This window comes from Colius striatus, chromosome 21, assembly GCF_028858725.1.
Source record: "Colius striatus isolate bColStr4 chromosome 21, bColStr4.1.hap1, whole genome shotgun sequence".
Classification (NCBI taxonomy): Eukaryota; Metazoa; Chordata; class Aves; order Coliiformes; family Coliidae; genus Colius; species Colius striatus.
In genome coordinates this window covers 8335989-8358603 of record NC_084779.1, presented here as the reverse complement: position 1 = coordinate 8358603, position 22615 = coordinate 8335989, and the positions used below count along the sequence as shown (strand labels likewise).

The 22615-nt window shown below is 42.4% G+C and overlaps 1 protein-coding gene across 4 annotated transcripts; it reads left to right on the top strand.

Moving 5' to 3' along the window:
• Window positions 1-3268: 3268 nt before the first annotated feature.
• Window positions 3269-22387, top strand: NADK (NAD kinase). Of its 4 annotated transcripts, none has more exons than XM_062012680.1 (12): window positions 3269-3454; window positions 7424-7597; window positions 10804-10887; window positions 14213-14342; window positions 14883-14991; window positions 15226-15311; window positions 15610-15712; window positions 16527-16678; window positions 16795-16894; window positions 17522-17679; window positions 18052-18134; window positions 19169-22387. In XM_062012680.1, the coding sequence occupies exons 2-12, from the start codon at window positions 7425-7427 to the stop codon at window positions 19314-19316; spliced, it is 1326 nt and encodes a 441-aa protein (XP_061868664.1). In that variant the 5' UTR covers window positions 3269-3454; window position 7424; the 3' UTR covers window positions 19317-22387. The 4 variants fall into 4 exon arrangements, with proteins under 4 accessions (XP_061868664.1, XP_061868662.1, XP_061868665.1 ...); XM_062012678.1 differs by having other exon boundaries at window positions 7386-7597; XM_062012679.1 differs by lacking the exon at window positions 3269-3454 and adding an exon at window positions 3469-3747 and having other exon boundaries at window positions 7386-7597.
• Window positions 22388-22615: the final 228 nt, after the last annotated feature.

Here is a 22615-nt window from a genome sequence, read left to right as displayed (position 1 = left end):
AGGCAGAAAAACAGCATCAGTCATGCAGGGAGAGAGAGACAGGAGCACTTCCCAGAACACCCCAAGCTGTACCCCAAGCCATTTTCCATAGGCCTGTCTTCTCTGCACCTTGCTGTGACACAGGAGGTAAGTCCTGGGTGTGTGTTTGGACACACTGCTCTCCTGCTCTGTCAGACTTCTCCAAAATCTCTCCACTCCCTGTTACCTAAGTTTTCTTTACTGGCTGCCAACAGCTCTCAATCCTTTCCTGACATTATCAAAGATGATCTGCATTGTGAAGTGGATTGAGTGTGGGGCTGCATGCCAACATGCCTGATTGCTTATCTCAGCTGTGCCACAGTCATTAACCCTTATGCAAGTCAATTAATCGAGTTCAGTCTTTAAAATTGGGATAATGACATTTACGTAAGGACTGGAGGTGTTTGCAATCAGCCTGAATAATGAATGCAGTGCAGTGCCATACATTGCTCTCTTTCTGTCAGTGGCTTTATAGGCTGTGACCATCAATAAATAGCTTATTTTTAACACTTATGTGCCACCGTTTTCCTTCAGAATTTAAACGTTGTGGTAACGTTTTTGTTTCTACTGATGGAAGTTTGAGAGGTGACAACTCTGTCCTTCAGCCCTGTTAAGAGTTAGCAATGGCAATTTGTTGCTTCCTGTTGAGTGGAAATACCCTCTGCTGAAGGTAGATCTGGACTGTAAGTGGAGACTGAGCAGAGCCTCTCTGTATCTGGCACCAGCCTTCTGTGCAATTAGTCAAATAAGCAATGGCATTTTTATTGGCTATATTTTTTGTTGATCTAAAGCCAGTCAAATTCTATTCCACAGAGCTGAGACCCTTAGTGGGGAAAAAGCAGCATGGTTTTATGCTTATTTCTCTGTGTTACTGGCAACATTTCTCTTCGTTTTTCCCTGGGAGAAAGGAAACACAACCTGGGTTAGAGTGCTGAGCTGCACTGTTCTCATCACACCTTAGGAAGAACATGCTCAGAAGGGACATAAATCTCTTCTATTTCTCATGGCACTTGGGTCTGTAGAGGAGCCTGCCTTATTCATCCAGACCAGCAAGCAGAGCCTTCCAAGGTCGCTGCTGAACCTGGGCAGCTCAGAGCTGCTGTTGTAACTGTAACTCCTTTTATAAATAGTGTAGGCTCAGCTGATTAGCAGTCTTATCTCTGCCAATTAATGAGGATAAGTGTTCATCATGTTGCAGAGTTCATGCCTCTTGCAAAATGTTGAGCAACTGCATGAAGGTGCTTTGCATGGGGAAAAAAAATCCCTACTGCTTTGGAATGGTTATTTTTTAGCAGCCAATACATATTCCTGTGGTAAATGGTCCCAGTGGTGACTTAGCACTGTCATCTAAATGCATTTAGAAAAGTCCATCCCAACAGCCAACACAAGGGACAATTTATTCAGGGATTAGCTTTTGTAGGCAGGAATTGGCTGTGGACAGTCATGGTTAGCAAAGGCACTGTGTCTGAGCATGGCTCCTCTGCTGGGAGTGATGCTTTACTGTAGCTTTTAAGGTGAATGCTGTAACACTTAGAGCTAAATTCCTTCCTGGCATCATGGTGTGTTGTCCCTTTACAGTTGTAGTATCTCTTTCAGCACTTGAAAGACATTGGAGTCTTTACAATATCATGAACTTCACAGAATGTTGTAATCTGTCCTCAGTTCCTTGCAGGCTGGACTCTTATCATTGCCTGGAAGGAGAATTAGAGAGAAATTGTGACTCAAAATACTGCACTTTTTAGAAAGTGATGTACCATTGCTTATGGTATTTCCCCATATTTAGCAACTGCTTCCTCTTTTTTCAAGTTGGTCTCATCATTTATTGTCTGTCACTTCTTTGCAGCTCCCCAGTTTCCTGAAAACATAAATTTCTCTGTAAAGGAAGGAAAAAATCTCCAAATTGCCCCATTCTCAAATGGTGTAACTTGTTCTCACTTTGTGGGATTATCCCAATACATTATCCAGTGAGCTACATGTCTGAGACAATATTTAAAGCAATATTGGTTGAGAATGTAATTTAGAAACTGGAAAACCTGATCAGTTTTGGTAACTCTGATTCATTTTCTTGCTGGCGTCTCTATAGGGGCCAGACCCTACCTCTGTTGAGTTTGTAGCAAAGTTCCCCATGATTGCACACTGAAGCCAAGTGTCATTTTGTGTTGTTTCATCCTTGCTCAAAATTTGGTTTGAGATCAAGGACAGGCTGGAAAATGGTTTCCTGCAGTGCAGGAGCTTCTGTTAGTGGTTGAGATGGAATGATTCTAATACAGTAAGGTGGCATACATGCTCAAACAGGAATTTACTATCAGAAACAGTATTTAACCAGTGATCTAAGGGGAGATTAAGGTAAAAGTTGGACAGTTATTGCAGGGTAGAGGGGCGTGAGTGGTGTGCAATGATAGCTACAGGGATTAAAAAGGTGTGGCATGAGCTAAGGTGCCACTTACACTATCTGTTCCTGCCCTTTGATTGCATGTTACAGGTAAGATGATGGGTTACACACTTGGCACCTTCTAAAACGTACTGTTAATTGCCCAGTCCTGCCCTTGCATCCTGAGAGAGGGTGAAACAGCCCAAAACCAGGTGCGTGGCCTCGAAGTCTGCAGTGGGTTCAGTGTGAGGAGGTGTGATCACTCCACAACCACCTGAAATACAGGTCTCTTGTCATTTATTACTGGTGAGATGAGAAAATGACCTCACGTGGCACCAGGAGAGGTTTTGCTCGGACAGTAGGAAGAACTTTTTCACCGAGGGGTTATTCAGCACCGGCACGAGCTGCCCGGGAACGTGGCGAGTCTCATCCCTAGAGCTGCTGCAGAGCCAGGGCTGGGGGGGCACGGTTTAGTTTAGCGATGGGCTCTGTGAGCTCGGTGCTTGGACTCGATGGTCTCAAGGGAGTTTTTCAACCGTTAATGATTCCATGCTTCTGCGCGTGCTGTCCCGCGCCGCCCCCGCCCCGCGCCGCCCCCGCCCCGCGCCCCCGCGCAGCCGCCCGCGCCCCCGCGCAGCCGCCCCCGCCCCGCGCCCGTCCCCCGCGCCCGGCCCCCGCGCCCGGCCCCCGCGCCCGGCCCCCGCGCCCGGCCCCCGCTCCGCGCCCCCGCCCCGCGCCCCCGCCCCGCGCCCCCGCCCCGCGCCCCCGCCCCGCGCCCCCGCCCCGCGCCCCCGCCCCGCGCGTGCGCGGCCCCTCCCGCGCCTCAGCCGCGCACGCGCTCGTCCCCGGCCGCCGGCCCGCTGCGGCGCACGCGCGCTGTCCCGCCGCTCCGGAGGAGGCGGGGAGAAGGACGATGGAGGCGCGCAGGGTCCGCCGGCCCCGCTCACCGCCCGCGAGTAGCCGCCGCCGCCGCTGCTACCACCGTCACCATCGTCGGGGTCGACGTACCGGCGGCCTCTGAAGGAGCGCGGGGCCGGGGACGCTCCAGCGAGCGGAGGGAGCGCGGTGAGCCGGGGGCGCGGCGGCGAGGGCGGTTGCGCCGAGGGGAGCCCTCAGAGGAGCTCGGCCCGGGCCAAGCGGCCTTCCGCGGCGGGAGCGGTGCGGGTGCCCGGTGCCTGACCCCGCGCCTGGCTGCGGGTCGGCGCTGCCGAGGCCGCTCCGGCGCCCGTTCAGCGGCGGCAGGGCCGAGCCCGCGTTCCCCGGGCAGATCCCGCAGGCGCTCGGTCCCTGCGAGCCCAGGAGGGCCGTTCCCGGGAGCGCGGCGCCGTCCGGGAGCGTGAGCCGTGAGAAGCCCCGAGGTGCGATGGTTTCCCGTTAACAAAACCACTTTATCGTGCGTGCGGTCTCTGGCCACACGTCGGGTTTGTGCGGTGCTCCGTTGGTTTGGTGTAACACCCACGTTTCTGACTGAAGAGATGACCGTGAGCGTTCGGTTATTAATGTTTGTCTCAGTGGGTGAGTCCGTTGGTGTTTCTGGAGTTAACACATGGATTTGTTTCGCTTGGGTGTTTAACATGTGACAGTCACACTCCCTGGTTTTCAGTGTGTAATCCAAAAACAGGCTCCCAAATTTTAACTGCTGTGGGACCACTGCATTCAGTACGGAATCTTTCTAGGGCTTGTTTTTCCCCCCCAGACACACTGGAAAATGAAGCTCTGTGCCACACCAAAACAGAAGTTTACTCAATACAGCGGCTCATTCTTTTTTGGGCGAGGGGAGATTTAGCGCCGTAGGGATGGAGCCACGCGCAGGTGATCTGTACCGGAGTGGTGTCTTCAGCAAAACATCACGGTTAAAGGAACTTCTCCCCAGAGTTGGGGCATTAAGCAAACGATGTCAGTAGCGACAGAGCAAGTGGTACCAGTGTCAGATGTAACGTCCTCCCATGCCCTAACACAAAGTTGTTATTGTTGTGGTATTGTGTCCTTCTATGGAAAGATGCTTTGCTGAAACCTCCGTGAAGTTCTGCTTCATGGCAGCGTTCGTTTGTAATGAGGGAGGAGCTGAAGTTGAGAAGCTACAGAAGAGGTTGGATACGTGTGAATACATGTGAAAACCAAGAAGTTTGGGATGTGATACAGACCAGAGCAGCTTTTTCACGAGTTTGTTGACATACGCTTAAAAGTTTTTTGGCTCCAATCCTGGAAGCTGTTCAGTGATAGTTTTGTCCTTCTGTCAAGTCTGCTTATTCAATAAAGGTCTTGTGAGGGAACGTTACTTAAACAGCACACGGTGTAAGCCGTACTTGAAACATCCTGAATTGGAAAGTATTACATGGGAGGAATATCAAGTTCTTAGGCTGTATTTAGTAGGTCTGTACACCGTCTTACTTCCAGTTTTGTGCTAATCTGATTTTCTTGGCTGGCAGCATCTGTCAGATGAAGGCACCTGAAACAATCTCTTGGAAGTGCACCTTATCTATTGCTTACTGTGTAATTTACTGTTCTCTGCACCTCTTGCTTAAAGGGATGCTGTGGACTCAAAAGCATATGTGTCAACTGTAGAGTTACTAAGAAAACTCATCCTCCATAGACTGCTTGCAGTGCTATTGCAGTTCCCTGCACCCTGTTAACTACTGTTGTAGTTTATATTTTCCTAGGCCCAGATCAAGTTCTCAGCGTTGGGATAAAAAGGAATGAGGGGCGGATAACCTATGTAATGGGAGAAGAAACAAAATCTGTGTACTGTTAAGTACCTGTCAGATTTTGGTGTGTGCCCATTCTGCAGTGCAGACCTTGGAGAAAGAATTGCTAACAGTTGTGATTTTTGAGAGATGATCCCTAGTGCAGATATGCATTTGTGGATAGATGAATATCTTTGAGAAGTGTGCTGTTGGGGAGAAGTGAGAGGAGGTGAGAGACTGCTCAGTACTGACTTCCACTCTTCAGTGCTTCTGAAATAGTTCAGCAGTAGCCCATGTTGAGAGCTGACTAATGATCTGGGTAAGAGCAACTGTTTTGTATCATTTCCCAGGATAATTCTGGGAGGATGGGGTTTCTCTTGGAAGTCCCTGGTTTCTAAATTTGATAGTGAAATGCAGTTGCAGTGCTTTTTGGTGTCTGCTTTTTCTCCTCCACCAGTTCCAGTGTGTTTTTTCTTGTGTGGATTGTTCTTGATGAAGTGATCTCCTCCATTAATTAATTATTGTCTTCAGCATTCTTATTGGCCAGTGCTACAGAATGGAATGTATTTATGTATGCTAAGCATTAACTTTGACTCACTTTAATAGTGCTGGTTAATATTGGCCATGGGCATGGTACTCCAATAAAGATACAGTCACATCTGTAATTCCTCAGAAATCAGAGGTAGTAAAGTATGAGGAAGTCTGGGGACATATAAACATGCTGGAGAAGCCTGTTTGGACCCTGTGAAATAGGTACAGCAAATATAAGAATGATTTCAGGTTATAAAGAATAATCTTTAGGTTTAAAAGTGAAAATTAAGGCACTGAAACAATTCAGAAATTAAGGTTTTGAGTTCTTTCTGTATTTGAGAAGGAAGATTGTTACTGCAGGATCCAGTTTGCACGGAAGGATGAGGGGAATCCATCAGAAATGATTGTTCTGCAGCTACACTTTTCTAACTTTAGTTGTAAAAGACTGAATGCATTGAAATGACTATTTCCCAAGCCATGGTCATAGGTGATACTAAGCAATGAGTAACCAACAGCTGAACAGTGATCTCTTTACAAGTGCAGGGTCTTATAAATTATTAATGGCTGACAGTAACTGTACCTCTGCAGAGCTGTTCTCCTGGGGATCTACGGTAGGAGCAAAAGTATCTTCTAATTTAGTTAGGTGCTGGTTCTGTGTAATTCAGTAATGAGCCACTGCTCATTCTAAAATTACAGCTTCAGTTTATTGGTGCTTTTGTTACATAAAATTGAGGATGCTGTGACACAGTACTTGTAAAATTCGGGAGATGGGTGTCCTCTGGTAACTTTACAGATAAAGGTCATTACGAGCACTTTCCAGAGCCATAGTCCATTTCAGTGGTTACAATAACGCCACAGTCTGTTCTCTGCAGGATACAGTGGGAAGTGCATCCAGAGTGATAAATCTGTTCTAAAAACATCTGCAAATTTTTAATGAACCAGCGTTTTCCCCATGTTGGTATCAAGTGAGTGGAGGAAGGCACCGTTGGGATGTAGCTTAGTGCTTTACAGCTGGTAAGGCTGCTTCTGCTTGGTTCAAGTGACCGTTTTCATACGAGATTTCCAGTACTTTTGGGAAGGATGGTTATTTAAAGTTTGGGGTTTTTTTGACTTCTGCAAAATCTCTGCCTTGCCAGCTGTTGATCTTTTATTTGTGGAAGTGAAATCCTTCATATTTGTCCTTATTTGATCTTGTTTGATTTGGACCATCTCCCCAGTTTCTCAGAAAGGATTTAAGAACTCTGCTATCGTCCTTCAACTTGGTTTTGTCTCTTCTGAGCTTGGTATTCCTCTCCCTTTGAAGAAATGCAGTTTATTAAGGTTCTCTCTGTTGCATTATTTTTTTGCTTACTTTGACAGGGTTGTTGTCTGGTGAAGCTTAGAGGATTCTAGCTTTATTTGTTCAATATGTGTATTACCTAATAGGGCATTCTGACGTTTTTCCTGAGTCTTTGTCCCTTGGCAAATACTCAAAGTTTTTTGTTCTCCAAAGTATCTAAAACACCTCTAGATATAACTGGAGATGGGAATCTGTGCTGGTCTTGAAACAGCTTTGTATTGAGCATTCTCTGGATCTGGGAACACACATGTTTTAATTCTGATGGGTTTTCCTTCCAGTGTCTTCTGATTACCTCAAAGAACTTCTTAATTGCCCAGATCCTTTTGAGAAGTGTTTATTGAAGTGTGTAAACTCGGTGTTTAATACTTGTTTTTCTATCAGCTTTGCTAATACTGAGGTTTCTTTTCTCTTTCCTCCCTATCCCCTGGTGTTTTTTCACCAGGAACTGAATTTCTCTCACTGAGGTTCCTTCACTTCCAGTATGGAGATGAATCGAGAAAAGCTGTGTACCAGTAAGGCTGATGTGAGCTCAGATTCTTCTTATCATTGCTCAACATGTCATGACGATGAGGAGTGGAGCAATACTAGCCGGGGACGAGCTAAGTCACGAAGTTTGTCTGCTTCACCGGCCCTAGGAAGCACCAAAGAATTCCGGTATGGCTCTTGGGTCTTCCCGTTGTTGCTGTCTTTAAGAAAAATGTGAAACAAAGTCAATAAAATTATCTCTAGGGCTGTGTATTTAAAAGCTGTGTGAGTATTTAGGTAGTGTGAGGCAGCACAAATGGTTTCAAAGCAGTGAGAAACGCCCATTTTATCCTTTGAGCCAAATTTCTAATCTGGTTGCAAGGCTCTTGTCATGTGGACAGCTTGGATGGAACTTCTGACTCTGTGATCTTTGGACCCACTGTAAATACTGAATTGCGTGCTGCGGTAGCAGTGTGTCTGCGTCTTGCAGGAAGCGTGGCAGAACTCTGCCTTGCTTAGCTTGGGACCTTCTTAAAAGCACTGACAGAATCATGGAGGAGCTCTTCCACAGATGCACTTCTGGTCCAGAGTTCCTGCGTGGCTGGTAGGAATGCTCTTGGAAGGCAGAGTGTATACGGGTGAGACTGGGGATCACAGGGGAGAGCTTTGTGGTGAAGGGAGGCTTAATCAAAGCCTTCACCTGAAGAGGCTAAAAGGTTAGGAAAATGCTTGCTTTGCATATGTAGTTCAGAAAGTCCATGTGCTTTAATGCTTTTGGAAAACATTCACAAAGGGCTGTGGGTTTGAATGAGAGTTATTGCTTCTGAGGGATTTTCTTTGAGACTCTGTTCATTTACTGTCTTCAATTTAGTGTGAGATTGTCCCAAGGCACTTTGAATGTCAGCAAGTGATCTCAGACTTGCTGTGTATTCATAGAATCATAATGGTTAGAAAAGACCTTTAAGATCATCGAGTTCAACCACAGTTCAGGTTGAAGCACTTGCCTGTCTGCTTTGAACTGACAAGACCATTTTCCTAAACATGTGTAATTTTCCCTGCGTTTCTGCTCATTCTCAGCAAAGGCAGTGTTAGTGCAAACAGCTTTCAGTTCTCTTTACTCAGAGGTTTTACCTTCTGGTGATCGAATCAGGCATAGATTGAGTACTAATAAAACCAAGTAACACCTCAACGAGAATGTATATGAATTACCAACTAGGGCTTGCAGAGAAAACTTGGTTGGAATGTCAGGAAGGTCAGATGTGGGTATTTAATGCCTCTTGTAGGAACAGTTTAGCAAGTTACTAGGAGTGGCATGTGTTGAAAGAAGTGAGAAAAGACAGTTACTTGGAAGGAGCTTGAGGTGAGCAAGAAGGGGGAGGTGATGGTGCCAAGGTGTTGTTTTAACTATTCTGATTTCAAGTGTAATTGTTCACAAGTAGATAGAGACTTACCACCCCCTTACACGTGTTTGTACACACATTAATCTCTAGTTATCTCAGTCCTTGCTTGTTGTTCTGATTGAATACAAAGAAGGTAAACTTTATAAATCACTTAGTAATAATCTTATCTGACTGAATTGGTCATGCCTGGACTTATAAATGGAAACGATGATTTGACAAACAAGTACCACATCAGTGTGTTAGAGATTTAAATGAAATGCTCCTTTTCTGTATTGTAATTCAAATCTTACACAGGCATATTTTATTAGCCATGCAACAAACAAGGTGTTGCTGTTGTTTTTTAATTATATCTTTGCAACTTGTCATCTGTTTTTGATTTCTGTTCGATTTCTGAGTGTTGTGTTGGGGTTTTTGTCACCAAGAGTGAGTCATCAGGTTAGTTTTAGCCACTTTGCAATATACACAATAGAAGGCAGTATGGCAGCGATTTGTTCCTGCCAAGCAGTAGGCTACTTACTAGTTCCTGGGTTAATTGAATTAAGCACAGGAAAGACATGTTTCCCCCTTCTTTCTAATGGAATCATTCTAATAGCATTTACATAATGTTTCAACAGTTACATGACTTGAGTGAGTTTTACTCCCATTTACAGACTTGCTGAGGGAGGTGGGAGGGAAGGAAAGCACAGCAAGTCTGAGCTACTCCAGGTAATCTCATCCTAGAGCTAGGAGTAATCCTGTGTTGAGTGGCATTTGAGTGTGAGGATAAATGAGACTTCAGAACTATTTATTTGAAGGCAATGATCGAGTTGGTTCTGATTAGATAAACGGGGAAAACCCCTGGTGCTGCAGATATGTCTTCACGTGCCTTTGACCTGAAGGATTTGTGTTTCATTGATTTGTTAAACTGCAAACATTTAAACGATCAAAATAAGGTCTTTAAATGGTCAGGGCATTGTTACTGAGACTTGCTGATGTCACTTTGGAATTGATGCAGACTGATTCTTCACATTAATGCCACACAACAGTCACTGTAGGCCTGAAAACAACAGTCTTGGGCTAATTTTGTTTATTTGCTTGCTTATTGTCAGCCTGCCAAAATATTACGGAAGAGAAAGTGGTTATAGGATGCAAACAAAACCCCTGGCTTAGGTTTTGTGTCTTAATTAGACATACCTGTTAAGTGAAGGTTGTGAGACCTCAAAATTGCATAACAATGTCTGAATGCTGCTGCTCTCCTGTTATTACACAGGTATTTTGGGTTTCTTTTGAGTGTTGCCACAAGTCTCATTTGGTAATTTCTCAGTGTTATTCAGTAAGTTCCTACAGAAGCTGAAATATTGGTCAGCTACTACTCCAGCAGCTGTTTGAGCACTCAGAGTGTTGACATCTGACTATTGTTGAGGTTTACAGTGAACTGAGAAGTTGAGGAAGGTGGCCTTTAGTTACTGAAATTCCTTTTTACTCTAGGTTTGAAAAAAACCTTTAAGTGTCTCAACATCTAAGAATGATATAGCTGACTCTGACACAGGAATTATCTGTGTGGTGTTCCTTAAACATAGGAGTTTGCCTTTTCAGAGTAGTGACACCTGGAAAATGGATGATGTTTTTATGATTTGGGAATTAGCTTCTCTGAGACACACATACTGTTCTGTGTTGTAGTGTCTGGAAGAGTTGAGGTTAAGCAGAATGAATTCTTCTTTGATGCTGAAGTGAAGATGAAATTAATGCAAGGAGAATATGTGCCTGGTACTAATAATGAGGAAGTGATTATTTGGTATATGGAAGGGATAAACTCATTTCAAGTTGCTTTCAAGGAGTAAGTAGGGGAGTTTAGTTTTAGATTGGAAATATTAGAGCTAATACGTGTAATATTACATTGGCTGGTCAAACACATGTAGGTTTAAGAAGCTTAGTTTGCCTTGGGGAACTAATTATACCCAGTTTGTCATCACATTTCATTTAGCTACTGATGGTTTTACATCTGTGTGTATTTAGGAGAACACGCTCTTTGCACGGACCATGCCCAGTGACCACATTTGGACCAAAGGCCTGTATGCTGCAGAATCCCAAGACGATTATGTAAGTACTTGTCAGGTGATTTTATGCTTATTCTATGTGGAAGCAAAAAGTTTGCTTTTCCCTAATTCACCTCCTAACCCGCACTGTTTGTATTTTGCCTGATATTTAGAGGTTCTCATGGTACTTGGTTGCCAGCGTGGGGTCTGCATTGCCAAAACTGGACTGCTGTTTTAATCACACAGGGACCATTTAAAAAGTTGGTGTGAGAGGAGAATGGATGGCATTGCAGAGCTGTATTCTCAAGCAAGACCCCATTAGCTGTGCATTAGCCTGACGTGCATCTTGAAACTGTGTTTGAGCTAGTCATTTGAGGGTTTTTCACCTCTGGCACTTTGAGTGTGTGACTGTCATTAAGGCAAAAGTTTGCTTTTAGACTCTAGTGATCCATTTAATGTGAAAAGAAATACTAGTTTCTGCTTAGCAGGCATAGAAACATTCTGATTTTATAAGCTGGGAGGTATAAAAGTGTTGTTTTTTACACTATGTGTTTATATACTTAGGAAAGGGTGACTTGGTCAAATGAGGAACATCAGGGTTCTACAAATTGATAGTTAGTGGGCTCTGTTTTAATTCCATTTAAAAGGTGGGGTTTTTTTCCCCTGAACAGTAGTAGTCTTCCTCCAGGCAGGTTGGTGTTATCCTAAGATCTCCTACAAAGGTGTGGCAGAGATCTTGCAGTGTACAATAACTCTTGGCTTCCTCATTCTTTCTGCTTGTTCTGAAGTTGGTGGCTTGGAGTGCTGCAGCTCATCTGAGAACTCAGCTTGCACTGTGTGTTTACCCACCTGTCATTAATATGCTCCTCCCCAGGGGCTGGGCCAGCGTGGTGCAGGATAATGATAGTGTCCAGAGCAGTTGGGTAAAAGGGCTGCAGGCAGCGCAGAAGACATGCTGCTTGCCAGGGAAGAGACTGCTTATGCAGTGCTCAGAGTAGCTGGGGAGTAAAGGGTGCTCCCAGGTAGTTGCAGGGGAGGACTTAATTTACTACTTGTAAATTATTCTTCTTACTATACATCAGGTGTTTGGAGCTTCTGAAAACAAGCAAAATGCTTTTGTTTGGGCTTTTCTTCTCTGCAGTCAGGAACATGGTGAAACTCTCTTCACAGGAGAGCATTTCTTAACAGAAAATTTGGGGTTTATGTATGGGCATAAGTTAGTGAAAGTACTGAAAAGCCTGCTTTCTGAAGGCTTCTGTAGGATGACAGGAGGAATTGAGTGACAGTTCAGTCAAAGAAGAGTCATCTGCTTGTGTTGTTCAGGAGGGGGCAGCACAAATAGCTGCTTTTAAACTCCTTCCTTGCAATGGGATTTTCCTTACGAAACCTTGCCTCTGGAGATCTGCAATAAACATTTTCCTCTGGATATTTCTGTAAAGCTTCACAACTTCTATTGGGAATGATTGGAATACCTAACTGGGGAAACCAGTTGTAGGAGAAAAATGTTTTCTTTTGAGGCAACAGTTTATCACTAAGTGGTAAAAGCCTCAGCCTTTTGCTTCTGTGGAGCTGTTGCATTTGTGTGACCCCTGGAAAGAAACATGAAGATCTTAGAGCATGTTATGGGTAACCTTTCCTTTAGTGCAACCACGTTGAATTGGTGAGTATGAGTGAGAGAGGCTGTCTTTTGTTTGAATTAAGTCTATTAGTGCCAGGTTAAGTGAAAAGTAGTGCTGCAATCTTTAGTTCTTTGCCAGCTCATCTTGAAATGATTTTGGGGGTGGTTTCTCTCTGTGGTTTGGGGTTTTTTTAACCTTTTGCCAGTACTGAGATTTGAGCAATTGAATTTTACTAAATCAACTTTGGTATAGAAAATGTTTCCTTAGTCACCATTTGCATTGCAAGTAGTGTATAAAGCTTCAGCTCCTTTGCAACTGTTTGACTCTTCCTGTTTAAAGACATAAAACATAGTGGGGGGGTTAATGAAATACTGATTACTGAGTGTTGTAAAAAATACTGATTCTTTCATTACTGGGTGTAACTGCACATCTGTGTTGTGATGGTGCTGTTCAAAGATTATTAGTGTTGAACTACATCAGTCTACCATTTCTGCCTATATATTTAGGGTATAGGCATTTTGGGAAGTAAAATAAACAGGTTATTCCACCTCCAGGATCAGCATCAGCTTTATTTTAACCCTTGAAGCTCTAAATCCAAATCTCTTTGTATATTTGGCTTGTTCAGCATTTATACTAATCTGCTTTGGTTTGTGGATTAACAGCTGCAGCATGTGGAAAAGGTTGGAATCCTTGTTGGATGTAAAACACAACCATGAGAGTGTGTAGCTTGGAAGCAGAGATAAAAGAAGGAAAATACATCTGGATATTCTTAAATCAACTAAATGTATTCTAGAGCAACACGAGGGTTCTGTTACTGTACTCTCTTGGAAGCTGCCCAGTGATTTGTGTACATATATTTATTTTTTGATGTTCTCAGGTGTTAGAGTGCTGTCCTGACAGAAGGCAGACAGGAGCTTTTAAGTACTTTTTCCAGTTTATTGTTTAATTTAAAGTGGTAGCTGTGCTGCTTTAAGCAAGGGATCATGGAGGGGTGATCACATAAAATAACTACATAGCTTAGACTTTTTAAGAGATTTGGCACTTCAATTATATGTGCTTCCATATCTGTAATGTTGGCCTGGAATAGAAGTGTACAGGCATCTGTTCATCTTTAAGCTCTTTATTTATGAGGCTTTATGGTAGCATGTGTAAGAATTGCAGGTGCAGACTTCCCAGAGCAGAGATTATGTCCTGTAGTTTTTTCATAGTTGCTGAGGTTTGTCTTGAGCACCTGCAACTACAGGCTTCAAACTGTATTGAGAAAAGTGTGACTTGGGCTGGTGTCAGTGAAAAAACACTGAAGGAAACATTGCTAAAAAGAAAATATTTGGGTTGGAACTATTTTACTGTGTTTTAAATTCACATCAACTTCAGCTGTTTGAGTATTGGATGGGAAAAGACTTCATGTTGTAGCTTTTTCTAGTCCTCTAATTGCATGTTTCTCCATGTTTTAAGTCAGCCTAAAAAGGAGAAAGGCATTATGGCTGGAAGCATCAGGAGAGGTGTCAATGCAGGAACTTGATCTAAGAGCTTTTGTAGTGTAGTTCCAGTCCCAATTTGTACATGTTACTGGCATGGTTGCAGCTACAAGAGCAGACACCTTTATGCTGTGTCACCATTGTAATTTCTCCATTAAACCAATATGAGCTGCTGCATTCCCCTTCTTGTGATTCTGGGATTGTGTGCAATTATATTTAAGCATATATTCTTACCAGTCCAGAGTGTTGTCAAAGCAAAACGGAGCCATGGCTTTCGTTTCCTATTCTCTAGGCACATTCAGGATCCAGCAAGCCAGCGGTTGACGTGGAACAAACGTCCCAAGAGTGTCCTTGTTATTAAAAAGATCCGTGATGCCAGTCTGCTGCAGCCTTTTAAGGAGCTTTGTGTGCATCTTACTGAGGTAATGAAAGGGGAGTTCCAGGTTTTTTTATTACAATTAAGAAGTTTACATCAAACCAGTTTTCAGTTACTGGTTCTATTGAATGTAGACTGTGCTGAATTGTGTAGCACCAATTGTTACAGCCGTTACCACTAGAGGCAGTCGGGCTTCTTTCAGAGCTTAAGATCAGTACTGAAGTAGTTTAAAAGTACAGAATTTGAAAGAAGTCAGGCAAAAAATTTCCTTTACTATTTGCAGTTCTCAGTTTGAGGAGATGGGGTGTAAAAAGTTTAATCCTTAAAACCTGGAACAAGCATTGTGGTGTTGGTGTGTCGTGTAATCTGTATTCCAGAGTGTAATTACATTTGTTAGATGACCTGTGCATGCTACAAAATTCTTATTAGGATCAGACCGCACACAAAAAATGAATCACAACCAACTGATGCAGAGCACTTGTGTGAAATATTATGTGTATGGTTTGAAGTCGTGCAAATTATGGGGAAAGTGAAACATTTTGTCACCTTTTGAGGTTATTAACAAGCCTGTCTTACCTCTCTCAAGGAGAACAATATGATAGTGTACGTAGAAAAAAAAGTATTGGAAGACCCGGCTATAGCTAATGATGATAACTTTGGACCAGTGAAGAAGAAGTTTTGCACCTTCAGAGAAGGTATGGTAACGATTTCTTGCAAGTAAAGTTCAAGTTATTGCTTGTCTTGGTGTTTCCTCAGTCGTTGCATCAAGTTTATTCAACTAATGTCTTACACAAACAGCTGTTGGTACATCTGAGCACGGGGTTTTGTGTTTGCCAGTGAGTATTCTGTTATGCTGCATTTAATGTACAGCTGGAAATTAAGATGTGATAAAACTTAACTAAAAGCTTGTATTTCAACATTGCTTCTAGATTATGATGATATCTCCAATCAGATTGACTTTATCATATGCCTGGGAGGAGATGGGACCTTACTTTATGCTTCTTCACTTTTCCAGGTTGGTCTTCCTGGGAAATAGACTTCCAGACCTTTTTTGTCTTTTGGAAGTATATGAAGGTGGTTGGTTTGGGGGTTTTCCCACTGTCCTGAGTTCAGTATTTGTCCTTTGCTGTTCATTCCTTTTTATTTTTATCAAGCCTGGTTTACCCTATACTTGCTGAGAATAATGTATGTTGTGTGTTGGTTTGATTATGCACAGCTGAAGTTACATCAGTAGTCAAAATATTTACAGGCAATTGGTTGAAGTATGAATTGTTTTTATTCAGCAGCTTTTAAATTCTTTTCTTTATTGATAGGGTAGTGTCCCTCCAGTTATGGCTTTTCATCTGGGATCCCTTGGATTTCTTACTCCATTTAATTTTGAGAATTTTCAGTCCCAAGTCACTCAGGTTATAGAAGGTAAATTTAAGGGGACAAGGTGTGGTTGTTTCTCTTTGTTACGTTTTCTGTAGCTTTTTCTAAGATCAGTCGATTTTCTTAACCAATTCATTTAGCTTTTCCCATAATACCAAGTCACGTGAAATGTATACTAAAGTAGCACAAGTATTGCATTGTATTTACTCCTTCAGTGCTCCTTTCTGTAAACAAAATGGCTAAGAAATGATTGTGGAGTAAACAAGTAAAAGCTGATGTAGAACTTGCGTTAAATGACAGCTAAACATACAAATATCATGGCTGTGAAACCTGTGGTAGTGTTTCTCTAAGCAGTGCAGTGCTTAAACAGTGAGAAGCCAGGCAAATGCAGTATTTGAGGAAATACTTTGTTTCTTCAATAGCAAGTTGCATTGCATCCAAAGTAGATTCCTGAAAAGATGTATAAAACTCTGACATTGCTCGAGTGTTGTCTTTTAATGGGTGTTTCTAATGCAGTGATTTTCTTTAAGCCTAGCTTTTGTCTTAGTGAAGATCGTGAGTCTAACAAGTGTTTTCCAGTCTTGATCATGTCCATGTAAAACTTGAATTTTCTTTGTACATGATGAGGAGAGGGAGGAGGGACTGGCTTAAAATTTAACTTTAAATTTTGCTCATTACTGCTGAAAATGAGGTTTGAGCTTTAACCAAGTGTAGACAGTTCTCTTGAGTGAAGTTGGGAATGTTGAAGGCATGGTTAGTAGATGGATGGCATTTCATACAGTTTGCTAGTCATGACAGGAGTTTATTTACTACTCAAGCATGTAATTTCTGTGTACTTTCTCCTGTATTTCACTTCTAGGCAATGCAGCACTTGTTCTGCGAAGCAGGCTGAAAGTGAAAGTAGTAAAGGAGCACAGAGAGAAAATGACGGTACAAAATGGCATAGAGGAAAATGGAGTGGTGTCTGCTAATATAGAGAAGGAAATGGGCAAGCAAGTTATGCAATATCAGGTCAGAGAAACCAATGTGCTTTGTGCTTGTCTTATTATAACTTCCCCTTTCCATTACTTTACTTGCATTAGCCCAGTAGCAGTAATGGGCTGGTGTAATATTTGATGTCATGGCAGGTCCTGAATGAAGTTGTGGTGGATCGTGGTCCTTCTTCTTACCTTTCCAATGTAGATGTCTTTCTAGATGGCCACTTGATAACAACAGTGCAGGGAGATGGTGAGTCTGCTCTTTGAGTTCAATTGCCTCTCAGTTCATGTGTAGACTGTTGCCATTGTACTGGAGGATTTTCTCACATGGAAACGAAATCTGATGCTTCAGTTCACTGGTGACAGCAAACATCAGTGTGCAAACCATAGGTGTATTTATTCACTGGTAACTAATGTGTTCCACAAGGCATTACAGTGTTGTAAGCTTTGGTTTTGAACTTGTGAAGGCGAGTGGCAGTTTCTTTGGGTATGACATGGCAGGGCTAAGGGCAAGAAGTAGCTGAGAAAAACATTTCTTTGACGTCTGGAATTCACCGAAGGTCTAAGACCCCAACTCATGAAATACAAAAGTTCACCTTTAAAGCTCTTACCCTGGAAAAAAAAAGACTTTGTCACAGTTACAAAATTGTGTCACCTGAGATGTGGATGTTTGTGCAATTTACATGAAGCCATGGAAGAAACCTGCTGTGCCAGGATTAGAAGAGAGTTTCTGACTCTGTGTATCAGACTGCAACTCTCCTGTGAAATAAAAGTTGATACATTGTCTGCTTCATTTTTCTAAGTGCTGTTTCTCAGTCCTCTTCCAAAATAAGACATTGATTGTAAGGCTGATGTGACACTTTTGCTCCTTTTGCAGGAGTCATTGTCTCCACGCCGACTGGTAGCACTGCGTATGCAGCCGCAGCAGGAGCCTCCATGATTCATCCAAACGTTCCTGCAATAATGATCACCCCAATCTGCCCTCACTCGTTGTCTTTCAGACCCATTGTTGTTCCTGCTGGAGTGGAACTCAAGGTTAGTTGCTGTTACATTACTTATCTAAGTTAAAAACTTCTGCAGTAACCTTGTGAACCTGACAGCAGAAGAATGCAGGAAAGGCCGTCTGTCTCGTGCATCCTTTCACTTGGAGGAGGAGCAGATCGAGTCTGGTTGAAGAATGCATCTTTGTTCCAAATAACATACCCACTAGTGGAATACTTCACACTGCTTCCTACTGGATTGCAGTTGTGTAACCTTCTGCCAAGTGGGAATACATTTGCATTCTGACTAATAGAATTTTACATAATATTGGCTAAAGTGCATGTAAATCAGTGCAACTGTGAAGCTGCAAAGAGGTTGTTCTGTACTTGGAGAGAGTCCTAAAGTCTAGTTCTTTTTTCTTTTCAGATTATGCTCTCCCCGGATGCCAGGAATACAGCATGGGTTTCATTTGATGGAAGGAAGAGGCAGGAAATATGCCATGGAGACAGGTCAAGCCTTTTTTTGATTGTAACATCATTCTATAAGTACAGAAAGTACTGATTCGTGCACTTCTCTGAGATCTGTCAGAATTGCTGGCAGTCAGGAAAGGAGCCTTTATAAAACCTGATGCCTTTGGCACCACAAATTGCACTAGAAGCATTTAATTCCTAACTTGAGTTTTTTAGATCTTCCTATGAAAGCAACTGCAATGTTAAGACAAAAGGGTGTGAACGTTGCCTGCTTGGCAAGGGAGACAGACATGTCTTTAGAGGGTTCTGTGAATTTGAAGGTAAACCTGAGGAGAGGATGTAAAGCAACAGGAGCTGCCTGTAAGCAGCAGCTCTGAACAGCACTGTGTGCTTTAGCTGTGTTAACACTGAAGAGTTGTGGTGCCTTGAGTGAGCAGAGTGCAGTGTGTGAAGCTTCCTCAGTTTTTATGTGCAGAATGTGGTGGCTGATCCTAATGGGAGGGGATTTAAGGCCACTATGCGATATGTGTCTGATAGACTTGCTGTTTAGGTGGACTTTTTGTTCTCTTGGTCCATACAAGTTGCCAGATAGGAAACTGTATAGCTGACATGACACTTCATCTTGAGCTGTTTGTGTTCTGAGGTTGAAAAATCTGTACAATAGATCAGGAGACTAGTGAGGATTCAATCATGAGCTTTGGCCCTTTGTTAGAGCCTGACTTCTTAGCACTGTTGCTCATAGTTAAAACCTGAAGTAACAGGGCCAAGGGATTGACTTACAAATTCCTTTGTCCCTATGTGGTGTTGATGTGAAGACCAGCACAAGACTGCAGGATGTTATGGAGTGGGTTCAGTATTCTTACTGTGTCCACATGCTGTCCCCAGTGCCTCGTTGAACACTTAAGCCCCGTGTTCACTTTGTTTAGAGTAGCCTGCAGACTTGGTTGTTGCTTGGTTATGGAAACTCCCAGTTTTACCAAATTGGCTGAAGGTAGCACTATCTTAGCTAATGAACCAAAACAACCTGCTGTTCATTGCACTTGACTGACTGGAGTATTCCTGTGTTGTTGCAGTATTAGCATCACTACCTCTTGCTATCCCCTTCCTTCGATCTGTTTCCGAGACCCTGTGAGCGACTGGTTTGAGAGCTTGGCTGAGTGTTTACACTGGAATGTTCGCAAGAAGCAAAATAACTTTGCTGTTGAAGAAGAAGAATTTTGAGTGTCTACATCTAACAAGACTCATGGGAATGGGAAGTGGCAGTATCCCTTCTATATGCTTGGATTGTTCAGGTTTTGGTTCACAAGTATGGTCACCATCTCAGGCACATACAATGGTTGTGGTTTATATCTGTGTGATGGCGGGAAGCTATGTCCACCAAGAGAAGGAATGAAAGCAATTAGGCTCTGATGGTAGTAATCCAGTGTGAATTTCCTTCAAATGAACAGTCTGAAAATGGATTCTTTCTGATTGGTATTGACAACTGCATCTGCAGATTTGATTATAACCTATAACTTGCCAACAACATGGTAGGCTGAATGTAGATACAGAAAAGTGGCATTAAAAGATTCTCTTTGATTTGGTATATTTGTACTTCCATTTAAGACTGCTATGCATATAAAGTCTCCCAGCTATTTTCTTTAAGAAAGAAAAGCTCCTCTTTGTTAGCTTAAATACATCTTGCTCAGAACAAGACAGTGCTTCAAGTACTTTCTCCTTGCCTGCGAACGCGACACGCTGTGAGGAAATACCCACGAGGGATGGTTTGTATTAGTAGATGGGAAGAAGTCTGAAAAAGTAAAACTTTATTAATATATGCATAATACATCTTCTGCCCATTTGAACAGTGTTTGACCCTTGACTGTCATCACTGTGTGAATGTCCACAAATAGCATAGACAAGTATGAATTGGTTACGACAGCAATGTTTGCTTCTGTAGCTGAGCTGCTTTGTAGCTCTGCAGTTGCTGCTGGTGGCAATCATCAGTGGGCTTTCTTACTATGATTTGCATTTCATTCTGTGGAATAAATGGGGGCATCAGAGACCAGAAAGTACAAAACAAAAAGACTTCTCCAAGTGTTGGAGAAGAATCTGGACTTGAATTACTCTAGTCCCACTGTTGTCTCAAAAGAATATCCTGTACTGGGCACTGAATGCCCTCAACTTCCATAGATAGCTTCCAACTCTTGGTGCTGAGAGGGATACTGCATTGGTGGGCTGACAAACGAGAGGACACATTCCCAGTAGAGTAGCAATGGTGCCTTCAGCACACTCAAGATATTCTAAGTCTGGTAGTTACTTTTTTAAGATGCTTTCAACTGTTTCTAACTTCTCTGTGTACATATTTTATTGTATGTGCTTTTATGAAAGAAAAAAGGCAAAAACAGAAACCAACAAAAGAGCTAGTTGGGAAAAAAGGGTTTGTACTGTACTTTACCTGAAAAATATCAAACCCAAGTATAATGTTTACATTTATGTTCTCTGTGGTGCAGTCTCATGATCACATTACCCAAACTTCAGCATCTTCAAAGTCTTGCTGCATTGGCCACTAAAGGAATGGACATTATCTGTTAAATTTAAGCCTATGGCATAACCTTGTGGAGGAATTAATTGGTTGACTAAGGTGGGATTTCCTTGGAAGTGGAGTGAGACGCTCTGGTGAACTGCTCGTGATTGTCTTACGTTGTTTATGTGGTCCAAAGGGGTAATGGGAAATGTTTCACTTCTGAACGCTGCCTAACCTGCTCTCCTCTGATGATTTCAATGATGTCTCTTCCATTTTGGATGCTGCCCTAGTCTGTCTAATTTTCTTAAGTCCAGGTGAGAGCACTTTGTCCAGAAAAGAGAAGCAAACTCTTGGCTAACGATACGAATCACAATGAGAATGTGTTGGTGTAAATTAACACTCGCTTTGTACATTTTGTAACATAGAATATTGGTTTGATTTGGGCTACAAAGATGAATTTTGTGGATTCTTAGAGAATATCCAGATAGCTTTTGGGATTTATCTTTCACTTGAATCTGCAGTAATTGTTTTAGCACTGTTTTGAAGCTGCTTACGGGTTTCCTAGGTGGAGTATTCAGTTATTTAATAACTGTTTACCTTTTGAACTGTAGAAGTGTGGGGACTTTTGCTTTGAAACTATTTTATTTAAACATGCAATAACTGAGGAAAAGGAACAGGGTATAGTGGCTCTATAAATGTATTGCTGAGTGGAATACAAGCAGAGTACTAGGCACGCTAGGAAGTGGAAATCGTTTTGCAAGGGTGAGGCGAAATGATTAATGAGCCTTATCTAGTATTTTTTTAAAGATAAAACTATATTCAGCACTTTTTATTTATGCTTTTTATAATAGTAAAGGAATTATTGAATAAATTGCTGAACTTTAATTTTCAGAGTGTGTATCATGACATCTGTAGCCAAAACTTAACTACTTTCTCTAGATTAGATCCAGACCCAGATTAGGAGTTGCCTTTGAATTTATCACACGCTGCAATTACATCACTGGCTTTGAGGCTGCTGCAGTTTTGCCTGTACAACTATTCCTGCTTGATAACAATCTGATTTGGATCACTGGTCAGCCAAGCAGAGAGCTACAGTCACTGACTAAAGGAAAGGAAGTCACAGGATGATGTGAGTCTTTGCTTTTTCTTCGAGAAGCTGTGTTGGTGATAATTGTACCAGCTGCTTTATATCAAACACAACCCACATTCTGTGACTACACTACAAATTATCTGACTGTACAAAGTTCCTTTTCAAGGCCTTTAATCCACACAGCAGCAGTTCCCAAGCAGGCAAGTGAGGTTTCAACAGCACTCAAGTTTTGCTTATGTAACTGCTTAAAGTGTGGATAACTTCTGTTCAACGCACAGCTGAACCAGAGAAAGGCTGTAATGCAGACTGGGCTATATTGGCAATACCAGCTCACCTTGCTGATGTAGCTTACTCACAGTAACTTGTTTAAACTGCACTGGTAAAATAGGTCTTTGCTGATTAAGGGCGGTGTGTCTTCACGTAAGGATTTGTTAATGTCACTGTACCTGCAAATCCTTTCCAGTCTCCAAAGGGCCCAAATGGAAGCTTGGAACTGAATTTGGGTGTTTCAGAAGTTGTTCTCTAGTAGAGAGTTTAAGGAGTTACAACTGCTGTGGTGTGGAATAAAGCAGCGTACTGAGTTTTCAAGAGGAAAAATCCTGTTACATATTGTTAATGCTTTGAAAACTTGTTTGGAATATTGTTGAAAACAAATATTTTTCAATCCTTTCAATAAAATCTTTTTGTAAAGTTGGATTTGTAAAGCAGCACTTTGCCTGTTGAGAGTTAAAACTGGGTGCTGGGAAGGAGGATGGTCCAGTGTGGGGCTTTGGTAAGTTGTCTCATGGGACTAGCATTTGTTTTCCAGAAATACACCTGAGGGGTTTTTGAATGTATGTGTCTGATATCAATTTTCCCCCCAAGTTTCAAAATAGAAGCTAGATTTGCTGTGAGAGTTGGAACAAATCTTCTGTACAAGTGGTT

What these genes read in the sequence shown, in the direction of transcription:
- NADK (XM_062012680.1), top strand. Translation starts at nt 7,425, where the DNA reads ATGGAGATGAATCGAGAAAAGCTGTGTACCAGTAAGGCTGATGTGAGC. An exon ending in TTTGTGTGCATCTTACTGAG is followed by an intron (nt 14,343 to 14,882) that starts GTAATGAAAGGG and finishes ACCTCTCTCAAG; the next exon opens with GAGAACAATATGATAGTGTA. An exon ending in ATGCTTCTTCACTTTTCCAG is followed by an intron (nt 15,312 to 15,609) that starts GTTGGTCTTCCT and finishes CTTTATTGATAG; the next exon opens with GGTAGTGTCCCTCCAGTTAT.